The sequence below is a fragment of the Anopheles nili genome, chromosome 2 (genome assembly GCF_943737925.1).
Source record: "Anopheles nili chromosome 2, idAnoNiliSN_F5_01, whole genome shotgun sequence".
Lineage (NCBI taxonomy): Eukaryota > Metazoa > Arthropoda > Insecta > Diptera > Culicidae > Anopheles > Anopheles nili.
Genome location: NC_071291.1, coordinates 60117723 through 60142733, shown reverse-complemented (window position 1 = coordinate 60142733; position 25011 = coordinate 60117723). Strand labels below are relative to the sequence as shown.

General features: G+C 48.9%; 1 protein-coding gene across 1 annotated transcript in view; it reads right to left on the bottom strand.

The window, feature by feature from the left end:
- Positions 1–574: 574 nt before the first annotated feature.
- Positions 575–25011, bottom strand: part of LOC128727179 (uncharacterized) — a 90727-nt gene continuing 66290 nt past the window's right edge. Inside the window, exons 3-4 of the mRNA XM_053821061.1 lie at positions 21790–21957; positions 575–1815 (exon numbers count right to left, since the gene is read on the bottom strand). Of these exons, the coding sequence (XP_053677036.1) occupies positions 575–1815; positions 21790–21957 (1409 nt within the window). The remainder of the gene's footprint in view (positions 1816–21789; positions 21958–25011) is intronic.

The following is a 25011-nucleotide window of genomic DNA, read 5'->3' as shown; positions in this document are numbered from 1 at the left end:
ATTCGAACCATCTTTCTTATCGCTTCCTGCACAGCATCGCTTCAGCGCGGTTGCGTCGTCGCACAGCGTTTTGTGGTACAGCTGCTGCTGCTGCTGCAGGTCCATTACCCTTCTATTCCATTTACCTTTTATATTATCACAAAACCGTAGTACTATGCTCTAGTAGTCCTTCTTGCCCGCCGCCTTGCGCCTTACGAAATCTCGGTTAGGGGTGCGTTAGAGACGAAAAAAAAGTTCCGGGCGAAGGATAATAAGGATAATTAGCAAACAAACGCAGTATGTAGTAGGAAAGTTTCATTTACATTAACTCTTGCCTTGCTGCGGAGCAGCGCTTATCGTTTCTTTTCGGTGCACTTTCGTGCCTTATCAACGCGGGAAAACTAACTCATCAGCTCGTTGCAACGCGCGCAGTTGATCGAATGGGAAAGCATATGAAGCAAACGAAAGAAAAAAAAACTCTCTGCAACACAAAACACACAACGAGCCCCTCGTCATGTGTGCAGTTTCCCCTTTCCAAACGAGGTGATTTTTAAAGTTTCGACAAGATGGCATTCGCCACCCCCGCTGAGTAGCATTAGGCCATACTGCAACCCGCGCCAACCGGGGTGCTTCCCGATGACGTTACAACCGGTGGGGCCATGCTGGAAACGCGATTGTAGTCGCTCTTGCTCGCTGGCATCTGCTTGATGTCCTGCAGGCAGAGCCTGGGCAGGTTTTTTACGCACCAACCCCTTTTTCTCAAGCTCCACAGATATGAGATCCCCAGAAACAGCATGACGAGGATCGCGATCACCACGATCAGCAGCTTAGGGCGCCACTCGTTAGGTGCACCGTTTTTCAGATCGACCGGATCGCTTACGATGGAGGAGGACGTATCGAGCTGTTCCGCCTCGTTGTTGGTGGCGTCCGATGTTGTGACTGCTGGGTGCTGCTTGCTGTCCACCATCGTCGGCATCGCTCCCCAGTTAGCGGTGGTGGTGATGGTGTCGTTGATTGGTGCGCTGGCACACTTACAGTACGCGCAACCGTCGGGTGCCTGACGCACGTACCCGTACTGGCAGCTCAAATCGCAGTTGATGTCCTCCGTCGAGCAGAAGATGGACATCGACTCGTCGCACACCGGGCAGCATTGGTCCGCGATCTGCTTCTTGTGCGGGCAGTTGAGCGGCTTGCAGAACGGAATCTGGCAGATGATTTGGCCCGCGCTGCACCGGCAGTTCTGTTTGCAGGGGTTCTCATCGTACACCTGGTCACCGTCGAAGTACATGCGCCGGGCTTTCCCATCCGAGTGGCACATCGGGCAGAGCACTTCCGGGCAGCAGTTTCCGGGCTGACCGGCCGGTGCTGGCTGTTCGTCGTCGTGCATCGAGCGGAAGCTGCGCGTACAGTTTGCCGGTTGGCACGCGTGACAGGCGCATTTCGGGCAGCACCGGTCTTGCAGGGCGAGATGCCGGTCAAAGTCCACCGGGACCGTCTCGACGATGTGACCGGATGGTGAGGTGCTGCGCTTCTGCTGGTGCCGGTGTCGGGGCTGCACCTGCAAGATGTTGGGAAGTAAGAACTGCAATGCACTCGGGGTAATCTTGATCGGTCCATGGGCATGGTGGTTCATGGCGATCGCGCGCCCTACTCGTGTAAAAACGCTGCCGCCGCTGGCGTGTGCCGTATCGTCGTTTTCATCGCTATCGCCGTCGCCGTCGTCGTCGTCGTTGTCGCTTGCGTTGCTACCGGTGTCTATTTCGTTCAACGGGTAGCTATCCGGAGGGCACTCCGGACACAGGACGTCCTTGCAGAGGAGGTCAATAGGGGCGAAATCTGTGTACGGAGGTAAATGAAAAGAAAGAGAGAAAGCAAAACACGAATTCGGTTAGTAATTTTAATTTGACGGTTTCGAGGTATATATGTAAATATTGGGTAGTAGGCCATGCCCACTGAGCGGCTGTACGTTGGATAAGTAAGTAATAAGAAAAATATCGCCCTCCATAGCCTACTGCGTGGAGTTATTATATTATAGGTTCTTTTCAGCCAGTTGCCGCGTTTTCAACTTAATAATATATAATTTTTATTTTTAATGAAATTAAAATTTGGTGAACATAAAAATACACCACTGCGAATGTTTACATCTGCATTAAAAAGCGTAGTGTGTAACGGCATTATTGTCCGTGGAAATGCTACCGATGAAAATATCGATAAATATATTTAAAACCCTGCCGCAGGGCGATGCAAAAAGGCGCTCCATTTGGTGTCATGTACCAAATTTGTGGCATCAAGCGTGCTATTGTACGACGATTGTCTGCCCCATGAGGTCCAGCGGAAGCGCACTCGTTCAGAGACGGAAAACATTCAGGCACGGCGGCGTTTGCACACAATTTTTGTCCCACGCGGGAAAATTAAAATCTGGAAAACTCGAACGTTTGCGTGGTCTGTCGAGTCAATCAACGATTCCTGATGGTGGGGGTGTGAATCGAACGAACGGAAGCACACACACACACACACCAACAAACCAATCAGCCTTATTTTCCCACCCACATCACCCTGCGGATGTGTCTCATTTGAGGCTGCGCTCATCATCAGCTGCAGTTTAACGAATTCCGGCGGATGAATTCATTTTCCAGCACATTGGGTTTTGCGATTGTTCTCACGCACGAGGACGCGTTATCTCTCACTCCTACTCCTCCACGTGAAACGGGGCTGGGAAAATAGAATCTCGAACGCCCGCTGGCCTTCGGGAACCACGATTTCCAACCGACACGCGCGAGTTCACTGTTCACTGCGTGGGTGGTGGTTTTGTGTTCACACTTCGCTGCCAGGGGGGTGGGTTTTTTTTCATCACCACCCCACCGCATCAAGCGACAACGGGCGAGTTTTCCTTTTCCCGGGGGGCCTTCGGAAGCTTCACTCTCATTAGCGAGTCAACCAGATGTGGCGATGAAATGGGGCGCACCGTGAGCTTCACCATTGCAGTATTGCCGCAAGGATGTGGCGCGTTTGGGCGAGCAAACGAGCTAGAATTAATTCAGTTTTGTCCCCACCAATTGTTCTCGGTGAGAGAGGCGCATGGAAGGTTGCATTCGAGGGAGGCAAAAACCCCGGCAACCATTCGTGCCATATTAAACTTGTTTCGGAAATAAATATAGCCCCAAAAAAACCCAAAGCACTAGGTGTTTTATGGGAAGCTTGCCTCTGGGGCTGCTAGTGCTTCTGCCATTGACGGTTTAATCTAATCTCGCGTCGCCACAAAACGTGGAAACGTTTTGTCTTTCACCGCATCAAAGTTGGTAGGCATGAGGTGACGGTTTTTTTTTCATTCGAGAGTCGAATTAGAATGAACAATTGAGTTTTTTTTTCGCGCTCTTTCTCTCTTATTGATGCAGAACAGCACCGTTTCGTAGTGCTGTATCAAAAAGTGCACTTGCACATTTGTACAATGTCTGTCATTTTTTGATCGCTTGAAGAGCAAAGCAAAGTAAAGAAAAAAAACATCAAACTTTGTTAAACAAAAGGGGAACATTTTAGCGCACAAAAACCGGCTTTATGAGGATTCCGCACAAAAAAAAGGATCCTTCAAAAAAAAGGACTTCGTTTATCTACTAAAACACTCTCTCGCGAACCGAACAAGTTAGCTGAGTAAGTCCATTTCGACCGATCGATCGTGGTTTGTAGCGCAAATGTGTCCCGCAGGCTAAGCTCCGCCGGTTAAGTATTCCCAATCACCGGTGAGATGGTTTTTTTTTTCTTATATTTTGTTCGTTTTTGGGGTGGGAAAAGTTGCATCACAATGGAGCCTTCCGGATTTGGCACGTTATTTTATGCCGTGCTATCTCATTTCAAACCAAATAGCCCTTTTAGGCTATTTCAGGCATTTGTTTCGGTGCTTTTTTTTTCTTCGTTTTGTTGCTTCTGCCAAACCATCATCAGCCCCCGTAGAAGTGCGTAAACCGGGCCAGTTCCCTTTAGCTCCCCCCCCCCTCCGTTGGCTTTCCGTGTGCCGAATCATGGTGCCATTAAAATCGAACCCTTCACTCGATCGGCCGGGAAGCACCTACGGGTTTTGCTCGGCGGCACCGGTCGCCTCCGGAAAAGCACTATTAAATGGTGCCCGATAAGATAAAAAGTCGATTAAGTTGGGTGGAGGATCGAGCCAGCAACAACAAAAAAAAACCACACACACAGAAATAGAGTGAAACGCAACACGATCGCATCTAAACAAAAAAAAAAGAAGGAAACAAATAAAAAAGAAGCGAAACCATTCCATTAGCTGGGCGCGCGTATTCGAATGAGGGATCGATCGCACGCCGCCGAATTGGCCGTGCGAGGCCACGCTTCTAACAGATAGAGATGTGAACGTTTTAGTGCCTTTTATGTTTCGGTTGCGTTATTCGCGTCCGTGGGTGGGGCGCGCGTCAAGTGGAATGTTGTGTGCCCCATGCACTTTGGCTGGAGAGAGAGAGGCCTCCCGCCCCTATAATAGGCTTATCTTATGCTCGATCGCGCATAAAAGTACGTGCGTGTGACACGCGAGGGTGGAATGGGGATCTAGCTCTCTCTCTCTCTCTCTCTCTCTCTCGGGCGTGCGGGTGGTTCCTTTTTCGTGCTTTCCATTTGTTATGACAACCCGTTGTCAGTGGGTTTAGAGTCGTTTTTTTTTGGCTTCCCGATGCGTTGTGCTTCCCCCATGGAATAGCACCAAATGGGGACACATCGGTGCGTTTTTTTCTCTCTTTTCTTTGCACACAAAAACACACTCAACTGGGGCGTGTGAAATTATGCAGTTTTGAATGGAACCCCGCGGGGAAGGATATGCATACTTACCAATCAAAACTTTGCGTGAAGCTTGGTAAATGAGGGAATTATTAGCCGCCAAAAACACGCTCTCACAGGCCAAATAACGCCGCTTTAAAAAGCTATAGTGCCAGAGCTTTTCCAACTACGCGCGGTTGTGATTTGGTGCGCGCTAAAATCGGTACCCCCGGGCGGTCGTCGGGTGGAATGAATTTTAAATGATCCCCCGAGCAGGCAGTGCAGGAGGTTAGCATAATTTCTATCCCACCATGGTTTGTAGCCGGAACAAAATCGATTTTTCCCAACACCCCCGACTGGGCATACTTTTTTGATCAACTGCCGACTGTGACTGAGCTCGTTCGATCGATCGATACGCAGGGTCGCGGCTGGGTCTCCAACAATTGGGGGTACTTTCCATGGATTTTTGTTTTGTTTTAATGCGCATACAATTTATACAACGATGATTGCACACGAGAGGCCACCCCAACAGGAGCCCTGTCAGCATAAATGTCTCGCTCGCGCGAAAAAGGATTGATGGAGGGTTGGTGCAAGAAGCAAAAAAAAAAAAAAGGGATTGGAAATAAATTTTATTCACCACGACGGAACGCGATGCAGCAGTGACAGGACCGAAAGCGTCCTCTGCATTCCCGGGATGTTGTGGGATGGGAAGAAAGAAGACAGAAAAAAAACTTCCCACCCCCATTGGCAACAGAACACAACACAACGGATCCCTAAATTCATTCGAACGGACGCGTCGTGCTGACCCCGACCGTCAGTCATCCATCATGTCTGGCAATAAATTTTCCACCAGTCCAAATCCCCCGAGTGAGACCGGAAAAGCAGAAGCAGCGGTGGTGGTCGAAACAAATTACAGAAGACGAGGTGCTGGAACACAAACAGGCTGCCATCACCACCCCAGCGTAGCTCATGAAAATGTCATCCCTTATTTCGTAAAGGGTGGTGTGTGCGCGTGGCCAGAACCGCCGTAGCGTAGGGTGTGTCGCACCAATAAATGTGGGGTAACCATAAAAATATAAAAGCTCTCTCTCTCTCGGTGAAACCCTTGACATCTGGCGCGGGGTTGGGACACATGGGAAAAAGGGACAGACGACAACCGATGTGCGGAGCGTCGTCCTTCTTCTTGGGAAAAGAGCATCCTTTTTTGTTTGTTTTGCTCTCCCACCGTGTGTTCTTTTTAGTTCTTATTTTTCCGCTTTAACTTCCGCTTGACGCTAACGGCTCGTTTCCGCATTCCGATGGTGTAAAAAGCCGGATTGACCTCGGAGTGGATTCGTTTGCGGTGGTGAATCAACTTAGCGGGCGCACGACATTTGGTTTTTGGTTGTGCGATTTCGATGTGCAATTTGATTCGATTTTAGCACAATGCAACGGCATTTTTTTGTTAAGGAATTGGATAAATTTCACCAATAAAATAAAGTAACAGATAATTAACCCATCGAGGGGCCACAAATTGGAGCTGCGTGCTGTATGCGAGATAAAGCGCTTTTAAAATGCAAATATCCCGCACTTATCCGGTCGTTATGTGCGTTCTTTATTACGTTGCGTTTGAAGCAAAAAAAAAAAAACAACCACCCACCGAAGAGGCGAACTAAAGCTTAATAAACCCTCTCTCAGAAAGTCAGCGTTGCTGAACGCGCTGTGATCTGGTTCGCCCGTTGGAAGTAATGGAACGGAAAGCATAAATTAGATAACGCTCCTTTAACGCTCTCACTCTCTCTCTCTCGCAATCAAACCCCACAAAAGAGTCTCATCGGTTGTGGGGAGAATGTGGATAAAAGGCAGGTCAGGTTTTGCCCCTTTCGCTATCGGTTACGATAAACGCTGAATGGGGTTAAGGTTTGGATCAACGACATGGAGGTTTTGAGACTGCGAGTAATGCCCCTTCCCGTGAGGATAACACGATAAAGCACACAGACGCACACACCCATCCACGCGCTCGATCACATAAATATGCGGCACTCTTTATAGTAGCTTGCGAGTTATAGCAACTTGTGCACTAACTTTTCCACACATTCCACCATCAGAAAACTTTTGTCAGCGCGTAATGTGATGTGAGCAATACTGCCACAGACGTGTATGTGCGAGAGGTAGTGACGCCTTTCACCCTAGCGAAAAAGCTTGGTGGAATGAGATCGTCGCTTTTCTCCACACCTACGCGCTTACAACAGGAACGGCGGCCCTTATAGTTGCTCGAACGAACGGGGAAAAAACTTGTCCAACAACCAAACCGTGCAAAGTTTCCGCCCCACTAAACATACATTCGATTAGAGCGCTTTATCAGCACCTGTTGGTTAGGCGTTAGCTGGTGGGTGGTTAGCTCTGACACGTTTGATTAGCGCATTTGGATCGCGCGCGCGCGCGTAAAACGAGGAAAAACTCCCACCTCCCCCAATCGAACTCGATTTGTGAAGCTTTTCCATGCGTGCGAGAGTTGTGAGCCTCGAAAGGAACGCAAAAAGCTCACGTTCTTGTGGCCAACCAGGCTTTTCCCCCGGTTGAAGCACACCCCCCCAAAGGGCGGCCGAGAACAAATGCGAGGCGTCCCAAAACCAAAAACTCGTGGTCCGTGGGGTTTGGAGCAGTGTGTCACCATAAATTATTTATCATCCCTTTCATCGCCCTTTTGCTTTTTGGATCGTCATTATCGGAAACGGCACTCGCGAGGAGGTGCCAGACGTTTTCGCATCTTTGCCAGATCCGATTCGGTGCGTTCCACCCACGCTGATATCCACGCGCCGTCGTTTTGTCGCGTTCATTTGCCGCTTGAAATATTCATGCACACCGGGTTGAAGAGGACTCATTTTCCGGGCTTTTGCTCGAAACACCTTTTTGTTCCGGGTGTCCCCACCGAGCGCCAGCAGCTGTGCCGGTGGGGCAAGATTTATTCATTCGCGCATCGTAGGTGAGGAGCTTCAGAATTCCGTGGGTGGTACCCGTGTCCTGTCACATCCCATTTCTCGTGACGCGAATTTTGACAGGCGTGAAAAAGCGCGAACACAGCCACCAGATCCGGCTTGTGATGATAATTTCGTGGCCACCCGGTGATGGTGGCGTGAACGAGATCGAGTTCCCTGTTTCGAGACGGGATTCCGCTCGTTTTCATGTGTGTTTTACTATTTTTCGGGGCAAAATTGGGGGCGCACGGCGAAATTCATTTGAATTAAAACTGCAGGTGCCGTGAGGGTTTAAGGGACGCGTTGTGCGTTTTCCACGCACAGGTTGGCCGTCAGCGTGATCACATTTCTCGGTTGAAATAGCTCGCTTATCGAACCGTTCAATGCGGTGTGGGTTGGGATCTTTTTCACTCGCTCCACTCGCGCACCAAAAATAATCCTCGAATGAAGGGGGATGGCTTTTTTTTTTTTAAAAAAAAAGGACCCTCCCTATCATCATGCCTCGTTGGGCACATTTTTATTCCACTTTGCAGGGAAATGATGATGCTTACGATAAGCCGGGCAAAAAATAGAACACGGTGCCGAAATACAATGCACAATGCCGATTTTTGGGGTTTTGGGAGTTTTTATCCACCTCCGTACGCGTGTGTTAAAGAACTCGCCGTAACGCTTCCATGGATGGCACAAAAATAGAATGCCCCAAAAAAGAAAGAAATAAAACCACGTGAAAAAGATCACGCAGGAATTTAGCGGAATGATTAATCGACAAATTGACGAGGCAGCCGGGCTATGATTGGCGGCTAGTGGCGCATGTGGGCGAAAGAAAAGTATCCATAATCAAGGCACAAATAGGGGAGTGGGAAAAAAACAAACACACACACACACACCACTGCAACAGCTTGGCACTCCGGCGTGGACGAAAGACAGATTTTGCAAACATTCCGTGGCGGGGAGCCCGAGTGCCGGTCCGTTCGCTTGGAATGCCGCTAAAAATAGCCACCAATAAATCATCCCGGTTTTTTATGCTCATCGCGCGGGGTCACGTGTATACGCGCGGGTGCGCGCGCGCCTGTGTGCGAATGCGCACAAAGTTCATTCATGGCTCTCGAGCATGCGTCAGTCAGCACGTTGAATGCCACGTCACCCAATAAAAGTGGGTGACGGAAAAGTTTCCATAATGCCATGTCACCCATTTGTGGGGTGACGGCAAAAAACGCTTGATTTTAAAATGCAACTTTTAAATTTTTTAAAACAGCTATTATTCACAAAAATAGAATTTATGGCCAAACAGAAATAATGAATGAACGTAAAGAAAGCCAAAAATTCATCACAAACGTAGAACGTGAAGAGTTAGAGCCAAATGTAACCACTGCTCTGCCACACAATGAGCAAGAAACGCTTGAATCGTAGCATTCTGTGGAATTTCCTTAAAAAAAAAACGCTTTGCACTCAAGGTGTTAATAGTGAACGGAAACGCAGGGAGTGAATAAAACTCGATCCGGTTGAAACGTGAATCGATTTGTTTGGGGCATCAGTTTTGGGAAAAATAAACAAACGCGTTCCTCCCTCCAATAGGCGTGTTATCGCGTGATTCATTGCGCTTTTTCCCCACAATCGGTGGATGTTCACGTGGTCGCGCGTCCGGTGGTGCATTTGTGGCCTGCGAGAGAGCGATTCCGTTGAAGTAGAAAACTGTTCGCCCCCACGATTCCTGGTGCGCGATTTCTACGCATTTCAAGAGTGGTTCTGGTTTTCGTGAGTCACTCGAAATTAACAGCGAAAGTGGTGTGTGCTTTCTTGGAACGCGGCATTAGGCGGCGTCCGTCGCACATTCCTGGCCGTCTTTTTCAAACACGAAATTGAGAACGCAATGATTTCACCGAAAAAATCCCACAACCACGTGGCCACGTACAAGCTGCTGCTGCTCGACGGAAACGCTGGCTGATAAAGGACACAGATTTTCCCACGTTTCTGAGTTCATTCATCTAACACAGAGCTGCCGTTTAAACGAGAGTGGCTCAATCTTGTCGCCGTTTTGGGGATGACACAATCAAAGTGTGTCGGCTTCGGCGTCGTGATCACGCCAAATGTCCTCCAGAAGGGTGGGCCTCCTTCCCAAAGCGGACGGCTATTAATTGTCTGCGTCTGACCGATGCCTGCAGCATGCCACCGATGGGGTTTTGTTGTCGTTCCATTTCCATCCGCCTTCCCTGAAGGCAAAACGCAAGCGTAAGAGGGTTGATTATCTAAAGACCACCTTCGCCGCCGCTCCGAACCTCACACGATCGAAGGAAGCGATCAGATAATGGATGCTGACCCGATGGTTCGGATGGTGTTTGTCATGGGGACATCGATTTGCTGCCGCCGGGCAGGCTAGATGATGGCCGGATGTGCGAAACGAGCGAACAAACGAACGAACGGACGGACAGTGGCATTCGCTATCGCTCCCGAAAGGCTCCCGAGACATTGACACATGGCTAATATTTGATTCAGATCTTTAGCTTTGCTGATTAATTTGTCCTGCCCCGGGGTTGTGTGGAGTGGTCTCGGAAGAAATCGGTCCCACACCCGAGGCGCACCGCCGCGTTCCAATGGAGCTATTGTTTGTCGAGGCTGACTCCGAGTGATGTATGGCTGGCTATCTGCTTGGCCCTTTGGAAAGAAAAATACCCATTGGACTAAGGAACCATGAGTAGCTTTTAATCACTCCGACGGGGGTGTTCCTTTCGTCCTCGCTAAACCTAACCTCGTCAAAGAACCCCCGCGCGGGTTTAATCGAACCGATCCATTACCGGGAAACCCGAAGAGAAACCTCCGGTAAATGGTTACATCAAAGATCAATTAAATTTAAAACCAGCATTACCAGCATCGGTTTTTTTTGTGTGCTTTCTTTCGTTCGTCTCCACACACCGACGGAATCGTTTAATTAGCGACGAGTTGGAGTTCCTTCCTTGGTTGGATGGAAATTCCATTCCGGTGGATTTCGGATTCGGATCGGGGAGGAGATTTAGCGTGCTTCCTCTCGCTTTAAAGGTGGCTTTTTTCAGGAGCCGGAAATTGGGGTTAAACGGTGGAAATCCTTCCACACCGAGTACACGGTTTCCGTTTTACGCTAGCCCTTGAGCAGTGGGGCTTTTCTACGCTATTTCGCCGGTCTGATGCAAGTGGCTGGCCGGGGAACGTGTGGCATAATCTACCCCACAAATGCTCCTTTCAGTCTAACATCAGCGTGGAGTTTATGCAAAGGGCGGTAAAGTGCATTCTGGCTAACAGTTTGAAGGAAATTCCACACCACGTGAAAATGAGCAAACCGCGATCGGATGAGGCGCATAATCCGTTTAGCCATTTTCGATTCAATATCTGTAAATTGTATATACACGTGTACTTAATTCGTATTTCTATTTGGTCAAAAATTTAATATTTAAGAATAATAGCTGTTCTAATTATTCAAAAACGGCATTTGCTTTTAAACCAAGCGTTTTTTCGTCACCCATTTTTTCGGGTGACGCAGCACTCAACGTGTTAAACACAGTGTGCAACCCGATCGTCTCGATTTTATTGTATTTCTCAATCAAAGCACGATCTCCCCCCTGGCAAATGACTGGCATTCCAAGACCACGGGCAATGCGCACACACACATATAAATTATAATTAAATTCATGCGCGTCGATGATGATGGTGATGATGGCCAGTGGCCAAACCCATTACACGGTCCAATGATTACCACCATCGCAAACGCGCGCGATCGCTCAAATTAAATTATTAAACATTGTTAAACGGTGACCTTCGGGTGGGCCTACACTTCAAAGGGTTGCCGGCTGCCCGAGAACCTTTAAGAGTGATCGATTGCGCGGGAGAAGAGAGCCAGAAAGATGAAAAAGAAACGCACAAAATAAAAAAACGCGGATGCATATATGTTTTAAGGAACGTGCCACGATGCGCGAAGGAAACAGAAAAAAAAACCACGTGCCATTTTATTGTACCACCCGCGGCGTGCAATCACGACGAATAAGGGCAAGGCTTTCAGGACACACGCTCGAGGACGACGCTGCAAAAGGTTCCAAAGTCACGATGCCAAAGAAGAAGGTTGAACGCCGTCCAGTGGGTTGTGAGCCATCACCGGCCACCGCCGTTCGCCATTCGCCGGAAGGATCTGCTGATTCATGGTACAGCGAACTCGTGCCTCCGATTCGCACACCTGCCGCTCGAGGTCAAAGTAAAGCCCGAGTGGACAGCTGCCTTCCACCAGCAGCCCTTGCCAGCAGTTGAGGTACTTCTGGCACGAGCTTGGGTGTGGTATGAAAATGCCCACCTTCGTGGGATCAGAACAGTCCAGCTCCAGGAACTGGGCGTGGGTGACCGCGGGCACCAGCAGCACGAGAAAAACACACGCGAAAATAGCGTACCACGGTTTGGTGGACCACATCGTACGGCTTTCACAACGCAACTAACCACCCTAGGAGGTGCTGTGGTGGCCTTTTTTAATGATCAGCCTCCCATCTCAAACATCATTTGAAGGACGACCGAGAATGGGAGAATTCATTTGAATGGCCACACAACATTCCAAAACCGGTGGCGAAGATTCGCGATAAGGCGCACGATTAGATACGCGCGTCACCCCTTTTTTGGGGTTGGAATTGAATGAATGCCATCTAAAAAATAACAGCCACCGGTTCTTCTTTTTTTCGGTTGTGGTGATTTCACAAGCGGCAGAGTAATGAGCCGGGAAACCACCGCCATTGTTCCGAAGTGTGCAACAAGTAAGCATCATTATCTTGTGGCTCCGCGCGTCACTTTGGTGGTGGAAAAACAAACCACGAACGAACGAACGAATCGTTCCCAGAAGGTGGTAGCCCTCGCTCTCTCTGACTCTTCTTGTTTTTTTTTTTTTTTGCGCGATAGTCCCACTCTAAATCCGGAACCATCCTCCGAGAACCGAGCGTTGATTTAGTGAAACTTTTCCCGCGCGCACATTGGAAATTGGAAAGCCGAGCGGAAAATTGATTAAACTTTCCTTCCCAAGCTGCCGAACGAAAAGCGCAGCAGTGACGGAGGGCGTTAAGATAAAACGGATGCGAAGAAGAAGAAATTCCAGGGAATGGAAGCTCCAGCCAAGGCCAACGGTCCTGAAGAAGTTACCGGGAAATGCAACAACCGGCAGCAACGCGGAGCGCATTTTCCGAGTGAGTCGTTTCGAGTGAGTTACTCCTCCGTAAGCGGCAAATAATGGTTGGCTCTCGCCGTGTTCAGTGTGCCATTTTGTTTGCTTTTGTTGCACGGTGGCCTCGATTTTCTTTCTGATCGGTTAGCCAGCAGCACTTGGAAGCTCGTGTCGTGTCGAGGGCACACGATGTGACGATCCTTTTAGCGGATTTCACACGCCAAAAAACCGCATTCGGAAGCTGCCGTTGAAAATGAAAGCCAAACTTGAATGGATCAATGTACGCACAGCCACACACACACACACCCGAAAGAGGGATGAAAAATGCAGATTAAATATTAATCCCAGCAAGGACGGATGCGCAGGTGTGATTGGGATGTTTTGTGTTGCAAACCCACCCAATCGACGAGGGTAAATATTAGCTCGCCCGATATAAGCCTGTGGGACAGCGAGGATCGGATAAAAATAGATCCGTTAAGGTTTGACCTTTCGCCGTTCGCTGGATGGCAGGATTTAATCTCCCACCCAGGATACGCCACCCACTGGAACGCGTTATGTAACATACAAGCAGCAGGAAGCAGCAGGAAGGTGCTTTGTTAGCTCGAGTAGAAGAAGCCGACCGATGCATTTCACGCTCCATTTACGACAACAAATCGCGAGTCCTTTTGCAAAGGTGCCCACCCACCCCCTGAAAGCCGTGGGAACATTTCACCCCCAATTGCAGCACGAAAATCGGTACGTTGTTTGGCTTTCGACCGTGTGTGGGTGGGTGAGTTGACTTACAATGAAGCAACAAACTGTTACACATCACACAGTGCAGTTTTGTCCGGGATGTGCCGGAGTACAGGATGGAGCGATTTATGCGCCACGGAACGGAAATGCATTCCTCCGTGGGAAAAGCACCCACAATTCTTGGGACCCAACCGAAGAAGATGAGGGCTTGTTTCCGACGGGGAAATACTGAGAAAATCCGCATCTGCTGCATCCGGGCAGATTGGTGCCAGGGGGAAACAATAGAGGGCAGCCTAACCGCTTTCCAGCGTTAGGCGTTTTCCTTTTCCCCTACGCAAATGAAACGCAAACGCCACCGGGGAAACGAACACTACGGGATTATGTCTTTGTTCTCTCTCTTTCTGCTTCCGGAGGATACGCAACAAATGAAAACAAGTGCGCGTTCAATTCCAAGAACCCAAGCGAGTGTTTCCGCTGCAAAAAGCATCTCCTTCCGGTTTTATCCTGCAACCTGCAGGTTTTACTACGCAAACGGAAGGCCGACCGACCGTTTTGTGGATGGGGACATTTTACAAAAGAAAAATGCTACCATCTCGCGAGCTTGATTTAATACATTTCCCGGAATACGATTTTCCAGCCCTTTCTGGCCTGGATGACATGAAATGAATATTTATTCGCTCCGGCTGTTGCTTTTTCTCTCTCTTTCTCTCTCTCTCTCCATAACAGATTGATGGTTGGACTTCGCCATTGCGTTTCGAGGAACTGCTGAAGCTTTAACGACGTGAAGCTTTAGCTTTCAAGGAGTGAACGCGCACCGAACGACAAAATGGCCGTATTATTTTCCACCCTTCCCACCCAAACATCTGGATCTTGGTTTTAACGTTATAAATTCCGGCCAAAAGCTTTCGATTCATGCAGGACAGCAGCAGCTGGTGAGAGACGTGTGCACGAAATAACTAACCCTCGCTTCGAGGGGGGGGGGGGGGTGTTGAGTGTGCTATAAGAGTAAGAAGAGAGCGGGAAAAAGAAGAAGAAGAAGAAGAAAACACATATCGAACACCCGCAACATTCGAAACAAAAACACTGCACCAAAAGCTGACGCGAAAGGACGAGAATTTATTCCATCATTATGGTCAAAATCCCGGTAACCGGTTGGATTCCCCTCGCTATTTTCAACTCGCTTACTGGAATCGATCGCCTGTGGCCGGGGGTTGTCGTTAAATCGCCACACGATCCTTCTGCTGCATGGTTTTTTCACGATGGCCCACGGATCCGGGAACCATATCCGGGAACATCCGACGGAGAGGAAAAATATACCCACAGTGGGTGTCCTTTCCAAAACACACTCACCACTTCGTTCTCCGTGGGACACCTTAAGGACGCTATTTATGTGGGTGGGAGGGGGCCTGTGTTCTCGCCAGTAAATCGAAGGGATTTCCAATGGTGGAAGGATCCCAACCAAGCCAACCGTGCCAGCAATCTTGCAGGTTTGCAAAACCAACTCTGCTGTGGTTTTTTGGAGAAAGTTGGAACGCAAACGGTGGTGTGCAACGTGCTTTGGGCGTTCGTCCTGCAAGAGGACCTTTGTGTGGGTGGTTGAAAGCGCAAATCGATGAGCTTATTTAGCTCCCATCCCTCCCGTGGGTCGAATAACGGGTGGTTTTTCTCGTCGATTGACGACGTTTTTGGCGCGGCGGCATTCGAAAGCCATTCGAAACCATTCGGGCTTGGTGGCTGCATGTTTTTTTTTTTTTTTTAATGCACCAAGAGTGACCACGGTTGGGTTGCGCTAAAAGCGCAATGCGCTCGCAGGAGGCTTCCAAAATGAAGCCATTAATACACCGGCGATCGGTATCGGCTAGGGGCCCCGAGCGATTCGAGTGTTAGACGCCACGAGCGTGAGGGACACGCGATTTAGCTCCGGGCGAACGGTGGCATAAATTACGACGACCAACCGGATGGGTTGATGCGTGGAAAGGCTTCGAGGTCCGCAACAGGGTGCCACGGAACGAACGAACGAACGAACGAGTCTGACTGACCACCATCAGCACCATCGGAGGTTGACAAAAGCCCACATATAACCGTGTGTGCCTTTTACGCCGCCACGGTTTCGATCCGCGCGCAGCACGTCAGAGAGAACTGCCCTCGCCTCTGTGTGTGTGTGTGTGTGTGTGTGTGGCGTTGTCCAGGGCGAGTAATTAATTAAGATATTGTGTCAAATATTTCATTCGAGCCGATAAATTTTCGGAAGCGCCACGTCCCGACCGCCGCGGTTCTCCGGTTGGGGTTTTGGTTGGTCGGTGGATGGGGGGAGATAGCTGTCGGGGTGTTCCCCCCCACCCCCGCCACCCCACCTAGCACTTGACACCCTGCTACCCCCCAAAACACCACCATCCCCACCTACGCTCTGGCGGCGGCGTGTCCAACATGGGAGATAATTGGCCGCGTGCGTTGTTTAAGATTTATCGCACAATCATCACCGCGGGAGGGCCCTCTCCATCGATGGGGTGAGGGAGAGGGAGAGCGGGGGGGGGGGGTGGAAGGGTGGAAGGTGTGTGACAAGGGCGAGGTAGTTTCGGATTTCGGGTGACGCGCGCGTGGGGGCCATGTTGACAAATGGAATAAAAATAAATAAATAGAAAACGAATCGAGCTCGGGTTGGATATGGTTGGATTTTCGGGTACGAAACATACACAGAAAAAAAAAACATCCCTAAGCACACACATACGAGCACGCACACACACATACACACACGCTCACGTTGTGTGGGGCCCAAATCTCCTAAAAACAAACACCTTAAATGGCGCTGATAGATAATTAGTGTCATGTTGAGTTCGTTCGTTCGTTCGCGCCCCATCCCGTGTGTGTGTGGGTGTGTATTTGTCTATGCTCTGTTTTTCTTGACACCCTCCCCCTCTCCCACACCTCCCACCACCCCCCAACTGCTAAAAGACGAACGAGAAAAGGGACCATCCACACCTGGGAAAGCGCGAGCGTGCGAGGTTTTATGCTAATTTCCGATGTTATTGTTGGCCTTTTCGGGAATTTGTGTGTGTGTGTGTGTGTTTGGGTGGGAGAATGCTCGCGACCGACCGCGTAGACCATATAAGGCGCGTGAGCGAGCCGACCGACCGACCGACCGACCGAGTAGTAGGTGGGCTCTATCTCGGGCAGCATACGCAGCCGCACACAACCCATAATTTATTCACCTTGATGAATGGGGCCATATTTTTTCATCATCCTCTTCTTCTTCTTCTTCTCTTGCGCTCGTTCCTTTTTGTTTGCGGGACGGAATTTTAATCTTGTAATTGACGATTGTTAAATATCGTTTGCGAGGCTGTCGCACCACCAAAACCGTTCGGCATCGCGGGGGCGAATTATTGCTTCCCGATCGGGAATAAATCGCCCCCGAGCCAATATTGCATTCCTTGGGGGCGTTTTGGTGTCCGACGCGGAACATGTGTTTATATCGGAATAAATTGACACCGAACCGGAAGCGGCCAATAAAACGCCGCAAACAACACCTTTTCTGCCACGTACTGCACACGAGCGGAGGAAGGATGCACGATTTTTCATGCCACAATTTATGAGTTTGTGTTTTGTGTGGAAACTCGAACGGTGGGTGATATAAATTTGTTTTTTTTTTCGTGTGCCATTTGCTCTATCGTTCGTTTTTTTTTGCATCCCTTTCTCGCTGGGGGGGGGGGGGGGGTTGATAATTTTTGGGCAATTTGCGTATGATTTATGAACCGAACGGGGGAAAAACTGCTCTCAGTCCTTCGTACGCGTAAGCCTCATGGGCCGTAATTATACGGAATGTGATTAAAATGCCGCCTCGGTCGCTTGGAGCACGGGAGCTTTCGCGCGTTCGAAAGCGCACCAAAACGCTACCAGTCGATGCAATTAAAGTTTGCTACCCTGCCACCGCTTTTCCGTGAAGAGGGTGGGTCCGGAAAATACCCGTTCCGTAAATAAATATTACAAGCAGCTGCTGCTATCATCATCGGCTCGCCGCTCCGTTGAGTAGCAAAACGGTATTGACATTCCACGCAACTGCATTTATCTTCTTCTTCTGCTTCTGCTTCTCCTTTACTGTTACGATGCTGCACACCACGGCCATTTTGGCGGGGGTGGTGTAGCATGGAACCAAACTAATAAATAAATATCAACGCAAAAACGGTACGTGCGCGCGGTTCCTCGGTTCCATGGCTTCGCAAACAGAACAGGAAGCGTAAGTTATTTTTTTTTTTTGGTCTCTTATTTATCTCTCTCTCTCTCTCTCTCTCTCTCTCTCTCTTTCTCCAACCCAAACGCAAACCACCTTTCGGCCCCTCCCTGGCCGTGGACGTCCCGGAAATCCGGTCACGTTCGGGGACCCTGCGTTTTGCAGCTTCGGTGCGGAATGCAAAAGACCCCAAGAGGCATCCTCTTTTCTCCGGGGGGGGGCTCACACACACACACACAGCCATTGGGAAAAGCGTACGCTGCAACCACTAATATCCGGACGCGTTCAGGGGTATTTTCCGGAACGAACGGTTCCATCGCGACACCGACACTGCCTGCAGCATCCTTCGGTGCGGGTGCGGAAAGATTTTCTTGTCATCTTTTCGCTATTCTACGGGGTACTGACGTCCTTACAAGGACCCTCTGAAGTCCGCCCTGAAGAGCTCCCGCGGTTAGGAAATTTGTTGGTCCTCGGTTTATTCATCACGAGAAGCGAAAAAGACGCCCCGAAAGCGTACGATGAAGCTCTTTCCGTGGGGCTTTTGATTCAACTCTCCCACCCACCAACAGAGGTGAGTTTTTTCTCCCTCTCTCTCTCTCTCTCAGAGTGGGTAAATATTTACGAAGCTACCAGAATTTATGACCCTGTCGGTGGCGCTTTTCCTCCCCGGCTTTCGTTTCCGCGGCTGAAATCGGAGAAATCGAAATCTTATTATCAATTCAAACCTGCGCTCAACATCCCACCACCTGCGAGCACACTGGGTGCGAGGTGGACGTAAACCTGGCCACAATCATACACACGTTGAGGTGGCGCAGCAGCAAACCATCGAAACAAGAAAAAAAAAACACACTTTCCGTTGAGTAATTGTGTAGCATCATTCCGGGAAGGCTGCACTCACTTCCGCTTGAAGCGAAACCGGACAGTAAAACCGATTTACGACGAGTCCGGGTGTCTTGTTCCGGCCTCGCTCGCCGGCGTGTTCAAACTTTGGTTGTCGTGTAATTTCTGTCGCGGAGGAAATTGTGCATATAAAATTTAATTTACAAGCTCAACAATAAAACCACACACACACGCTCACACACGCTCACGTCGGGGGAGGGAGACCGTATCGTCCCTTTCCGTGTGGGTGGATGGACAGAGCTGTTGCGCTTTCACTCGCACGGAAAACGAAAGGGACGCTCGCTCTCGGCCGACGGATGCAGCCGGAAAGAAGAACCCAGGGCTGACCATTCGTTGGTCGTTCGCCCGTTCGTGCGGTTTGGGGATGACATAAATTTTGCATTAAAAACTTCACCATTAATTTATGCCGCACCCCGATTGCGTGACCAGCAAAAACCCCCTTCTTTCCGGAACTGAGAGAGTGGGGCCCCGATTGGTAGGCTTTTGGGGCCAGGAGCCAGCCTCCGAGCCTCACACGGGGACATAATTTGCATCCACATCCGCTCGATATGGTGGGTGCAACATGCGGCCTTTTTGGGTCGGTTCGTTGGTCCACCCATAAGGGTGGTAGAAATTGGGGACGGAGATGTATGTTTTCGATGTTTTTACACTCCGGTACAAATTGATAGCACGTTTTAATGGCCCATCCTTCGACTCCCGTGTAACTCTCGTGTGATGCTGGGTTTTTACCCATTGTTGGAAGGTAGAAGAAGATGAAGTAAGTGTGACAAGAAGAAAAAAAGAGAGAACTCACACTCTTCCAATGCCGGTAGTGTGTCAGTCGGTCAGGGAACCAGACCACCCGGTGGTGAGTTAAACCCATGATTAGAGGCTCCTTGGGGACGGAAAATCTCGGAAAATTCATCCCTTAGATGGCAGCACACACCTTTCGCTTCCGATCGTCCTTAATTGGATGTGTTTTCGATGATCTTTGGTCGCCGAATGGCCCGCAGAATCAGAAACCTACTTAATTCGGAAACCGCACCCACAACATAATAGACCAGCGGCATTGCTGCACACGGTGTAATTTATGGCCGGCCGGTGTAAAAGCGGTGCCTCTACCCGACAAGGTTTGGAGTAGGCAACACAACCGCGACCTCGGTGGCTTAACTTGTATCGAATATTAAATTTAATTATTCAAAAGGAATGTTAAACAATCATTACCCGGGCTTCACGTTCGGTTACACAGCGAACCAGCCAGTGGCTTATTTCGCATCTTTCCTTTCCAGCCGGTGCTTATTAAATGTGGTTGGCTCATTAAAATGGTGAAAGTGATTAACATAATATCGATGGTCATTAATGGTATGTAACGGGGGGACATTTCATTAAACAACATAATGTCAGGAACGGGGATTTTTTCGCCCGTAGTGAAATGGGATTTTTTTTTCTACCATCTTCTGTCCATCGATAGCGTATTGAAATAAATTGTCGGTTTTCCAGCGAACTGTGGTGCATGGAATTAACAGTTGCGCCAATGCTTGGTGCTGGTTTTCTGTTAATCGTTATAAATGCGCATTAAATGTTATTTTTTTCATAACATTTTGCAACAGAAAAAAGCCCATTATTTCGAACGAATTGCCACATGCACCCCTCCAAATGCAACTGACTGATGTTCATGGAGCTTCGGTGGATTTGACCCCTTGCAAAAAAAAATTAAATTATCAAAAAAATAGCATACCATCCCGCCATAATTGGTTCAATGTTTGATGTCCGCATGTCATGGCCCAAACAAAGCCAAAAGAAAAGCCCCTTTTACAATATTCAATTCGACGCCATAAATCGCTTCCGTTGGCAGGGCGCAAGCAACATAACGACCAAGTTGACAAGAGCCCTGTGTATAATGCATCCATCCGCTAAAAAGCAGCACGATTTTACGTGCGCCGCCGCGTATTGTTACGAATTTGATGTGTAATTTCTCGCTCCCCACCACCCAAAACCCATTGCCCATTGCACAAATGGGTTGTTATCCTATTTTAGCTTCGTTATGATGCGCAGGACGCCGGTTTTGCCGCTCGAAGCTCGCGAAAAGAGGGCCAAAGTTTTTTCCACCATCCACGAACATCTACATCATTTTTAATGGGCGATCTTACTCTCGACAGTACGATTGTACTTTCCAGTCACGGAACGCCGGAAGAAAAAAAAACGCCACCCACAACCCCCCCACATCGTCGGTGCGTCGGAGATGGTTCCATTTTGTTAAATTTTTCAAAGCCCACCACCAGCCCGATCCAGCGCACTTTTATTTTTTTCGCTTTCCTCGTTACGGGGGAGGATTTGTTGCTGTGTTGGTTTGCTTCCGAACATCCTTTTGCAAGCGATCTGCGTTTTGTGGAAATAAAATTTCATCCCATTATGATGCTTTGGCGCAGAAAAGAAAACGCAATCACGAGAGCGTAGCGCAACGAATCGAAAGCAGGTAGCGGCAGTGAATCGCAAAACGAATCTCGCCCGTAAGAAGCAGCGGGTGATGAGCAAAATGGCACACGAAAAGAAAGGGGGAAAAAGAAAACGAAACCGCTGAAAGATTCAGCAGCACGCGAAAGTTGGCTGCGATCCGTTACACCGCCGGCGATCAGCCCGGAAGTGGCTGACATTTACTGTGGGCGGGTCGGAGGAATAATGTAAAGAAAAAACCCAACTCCTCGCGGTACGTACGTACGAACAATCAGCCAGCGAATCTTACGCGATTTGTTGGCCACCCCGAAGCACTGCTGGAGCCATTTTCAGCGATCAAACCACCGTCGGGGTATAAGTCCTTAGCTTCTTCTTTTTCCAACCACCCGTGCAACGCGGAATAATGTAGCCACTTCCGGCCGGTTTGCGAAAGCGAAAACCGACCGACTTCCGAGCTGCCAACGCAGACGGGAGCTGGAAAAGTTTGACGTACCACCACAGGGCGCAGAGTCTGTTGGAGGTGTCTTATCGCGCGGCACGGTCTGGGTCACCCACGATAGCATCGTTGGTGGGGGCGTTTAGCCGGAATCGGAACCGTTTCCGGTTCCGAAACAGTCGTCAGCGAACTAATGTCGGCTTACGTTGGCGTGCGATGGTGCCTCCCGCTTTCATCACAATCGCTTGCGTAATAACACCCGCCGATGGGAGGAGGCGCATCCTTTGGAGGGGAGTTTGATTCCCGTGGCATCCTTGCGCCTTGCGGGACTCCATCGGGGATGGAAAAACTTGCAGCCATTGATTATAATTACCTAAAACGACAGGTGGGACAGAAAAAGAAAAGAAACGAGAAAAGGTCGTTAGAAAAAAAAGAAAAGCTCGTTTTAGGGTCGGTGGGGTGAAAGGAGAAAGTTCTGCGTCCGCGTTCCATTTCCCGTGGCACACCACCAGTCCGGGGGGAACGACACAGCGTGTCGGTCGGTCACGGGAAAACGCAAACATTCGCGTCAGCAAATAAAACGATCGTCCTGGAATGGTGGAGACGCCGCGCGCGTGGGAAAAGGCGGCAGCTTTTCAGCTTTTCGCGATGCTTTTTTCTTTTTGTTTTCTCCCCCGCAAGGAGGAGTTGTGCCACGCTGCGGGAACGCAGTTGTACTTTTTTTTGTGCTGCTGCTGCTGCTGCTGCTGCTCAAACTGCTATTATTAGATCACCGCTAATAACTCTGACGGGTGGGATGAATACTTTACCCGTTCGTCCCACGGGATGATATAAAAGTTTTTTTTCTCGCTAGGGAGAGCGCGCGCAAACGAGGGGACAATGGAGTAGCATTTCTGTGTGTGTTATTCTTTCCTCTCAGTTGGCACAAAAAAAAAAGAAACCACCGAGCCACCGAGGAAGAAAGTGAACTCAATCCCTCACCGTACCGGGTATAAACGCACGTAATAGGGAAAACTGTTATCGCTGTGGGTTTGCCGGAGGGAAAAGTTTTGTTAAAAACATCACACAATCTTTTCCGGCAGCGACATTCTTTTTGCTTCCACCGGAAATGATCCTAACAAGAAACATAACGGACATCCTTCCGACCCCCCCTTAAAAGGGTACCACCGTCGTGAATTTGCTTCTTGAGCCAATTTCGCTGCTGTGTTATTTTTTTTTTATGGGGTGTGTGAAAATGAACTCTCCTTTGGGGAACTCTCGAAGTCAGGAAGTCGACGGTGGGAACTGGGGGTTTGTTAAAATTCGTTTCCCTTTTTCGCTCAAAGGCAACATTAATGAAAGGGCTTGTATGTCGTTAGCGTGGGCGTATTGAGATGGCGTTCGTGAGATGGAGACAAAACAAACCACGGTAACCAAGGATGCTGTTGCTCTATTTCCCTTGCAACACAGGGAACAGGGCTGCAAAAGCTCACCTAAAAGCAAGCGAAAAACATTAGGAAAAAAAAACCCACCAGGAATGTAATCAATCCGCTCACGTCTTACGCGAACTTTGTCAATTTTCTTCACGAAACCAACCGAAACCGTAAAGTTTCCACATAGTTCGGGGGAGAAGGAAAAACACAAAAAAATTGATGGCACCAGCCGATGTAACATCACGCTGATGGTAGCAGACGAAATGATGTCATAAATTTGTCAGTGCCTAATAAAGCAAGTTGGGAAACAAGAGTTCGCACACCACCAAAAAAAAAGGTGTTTTGTCCATACCATGGAGCAGCCGGGTGTTTTCTAGCGAAACTGTCACGCAAACTAAGCACCGGAAAATTGAAACAACCGGTGAAGGGATTGGGTGATGCTCGGTTTTTTTTTCGTGCTTTTGCTGCTCTAAGAGAAACATATTAATATCTTTTTTACCACTCAGAATGAAAAAAAGAGACACGCAAAAAGAAAAGCTACCCTGTTGTTGATCCTTGACCACAGGAAACCAAGAACCCATGCGAACGGAAACAACCGAAACGAATGATGGGCAAGCGAATAAAAAACATGGATTCGGCTGTCAATGATGGCAAAGATAAATGAAGGTCCCGACAACGGGGTAATCTAAAAACGTGTGACTTCCTATTAAAATGAGATAAGGGATTTGGAGTTTCATTTTATTTTACGTTTTTGCTTGGCTGAAATCCGAAATGAAGCGAGGATGAAGGAGTGATTTTTTTTGCATTCATTTTCATAAAAAAAAACCCACTACCATCGCTTGTAACAAACGGAAACAACCGGGCGGAATATCGGCCGGATGGCTTTATGTTGTGTGTGTGTGTGTTTGATAATTTTAGCCGCGCGAAGCGAGAGCGCGTAAAATAAGGGTTTTCAAAGTGTTGCTGGGACTCCTCGGATGGTGCCGAGCCGATAAGACGTGTCTTATTTATGAACCCGAGTGAAGCTGTAGCGCGTCCGGCAGCGAACGAGAAATCTTCCCTTCTCTTTGTTAAGTGATGCGGGAAACACGCTCCTTTTTCCTGCACCGATCTAGGATAAGGTCAAGGTTCGAAAGGGCCGGAAAGACCGGAGTTATGGCTCAGTTTGGTGTAGCTGTTCGAAAGGGGTTTAAGGGATGGGCATTTTTTTTTTCGAGCTGATGCTTTGGTGGAGATAATGCAGCGAGATAGAAGGCATAAATTGTGTACAACTTTTCGAGCCTGAGTAACACACAAAGAGCGAATAAATTGTAAATTTTATCTACTCAAAACACCGGTCGTCATGATGGAGGAAATTTGGGTAAATATTACACGGGGGAAACAATACAAGCATCTAACAGTGTAAATAAATTCATCTAAACATCTTTAAGGTTTAAAGGTAGATGAGCAGTTCATTTCATAAATCCATTGAAAGATGAACCAACAAATCAATCATTCATCCAGAATGAACGCGCAACCGACACGCGTACGATGGAGGCGCCTGGTGATGAAACAACGGCAAAAGCTCTTCTTTGTGTCGTGCAAAAGGGTGCTTCATTCAATCCACCTCGTGTGTTCAATTAATCGAAAATCAGCAGGGCTATCGTTTAGAAATTAAATTCCATCAGCGCGGTACAGCGGACGAGAAGGTGCTATAATGAACTCCAAATCGCACCAATCGATGCTGCGAACAGCTGGTCGTACTTTCACCAATCGCTATGACCACACGCACCACGCGGTGCACGGTGAAGCACGAGGACGGTTTGAAAAAGAGCATCAGCACACCAGCGAATAGAGCTGGCCACGTCTCCGCTGCAGAACACCGAGGTTGTTTAAAAAGCGCTGACGTAAATGTCCTTTTCCAGGTGGTTCGCGTTCGAGCACGGCGTTCTATTACAGCAACAACAAAAAAAAAAGAAGGCCCTTAGAAAACTGTCACAAAAATACTACACACAGCTGCTAGCACCCAGCCAGCA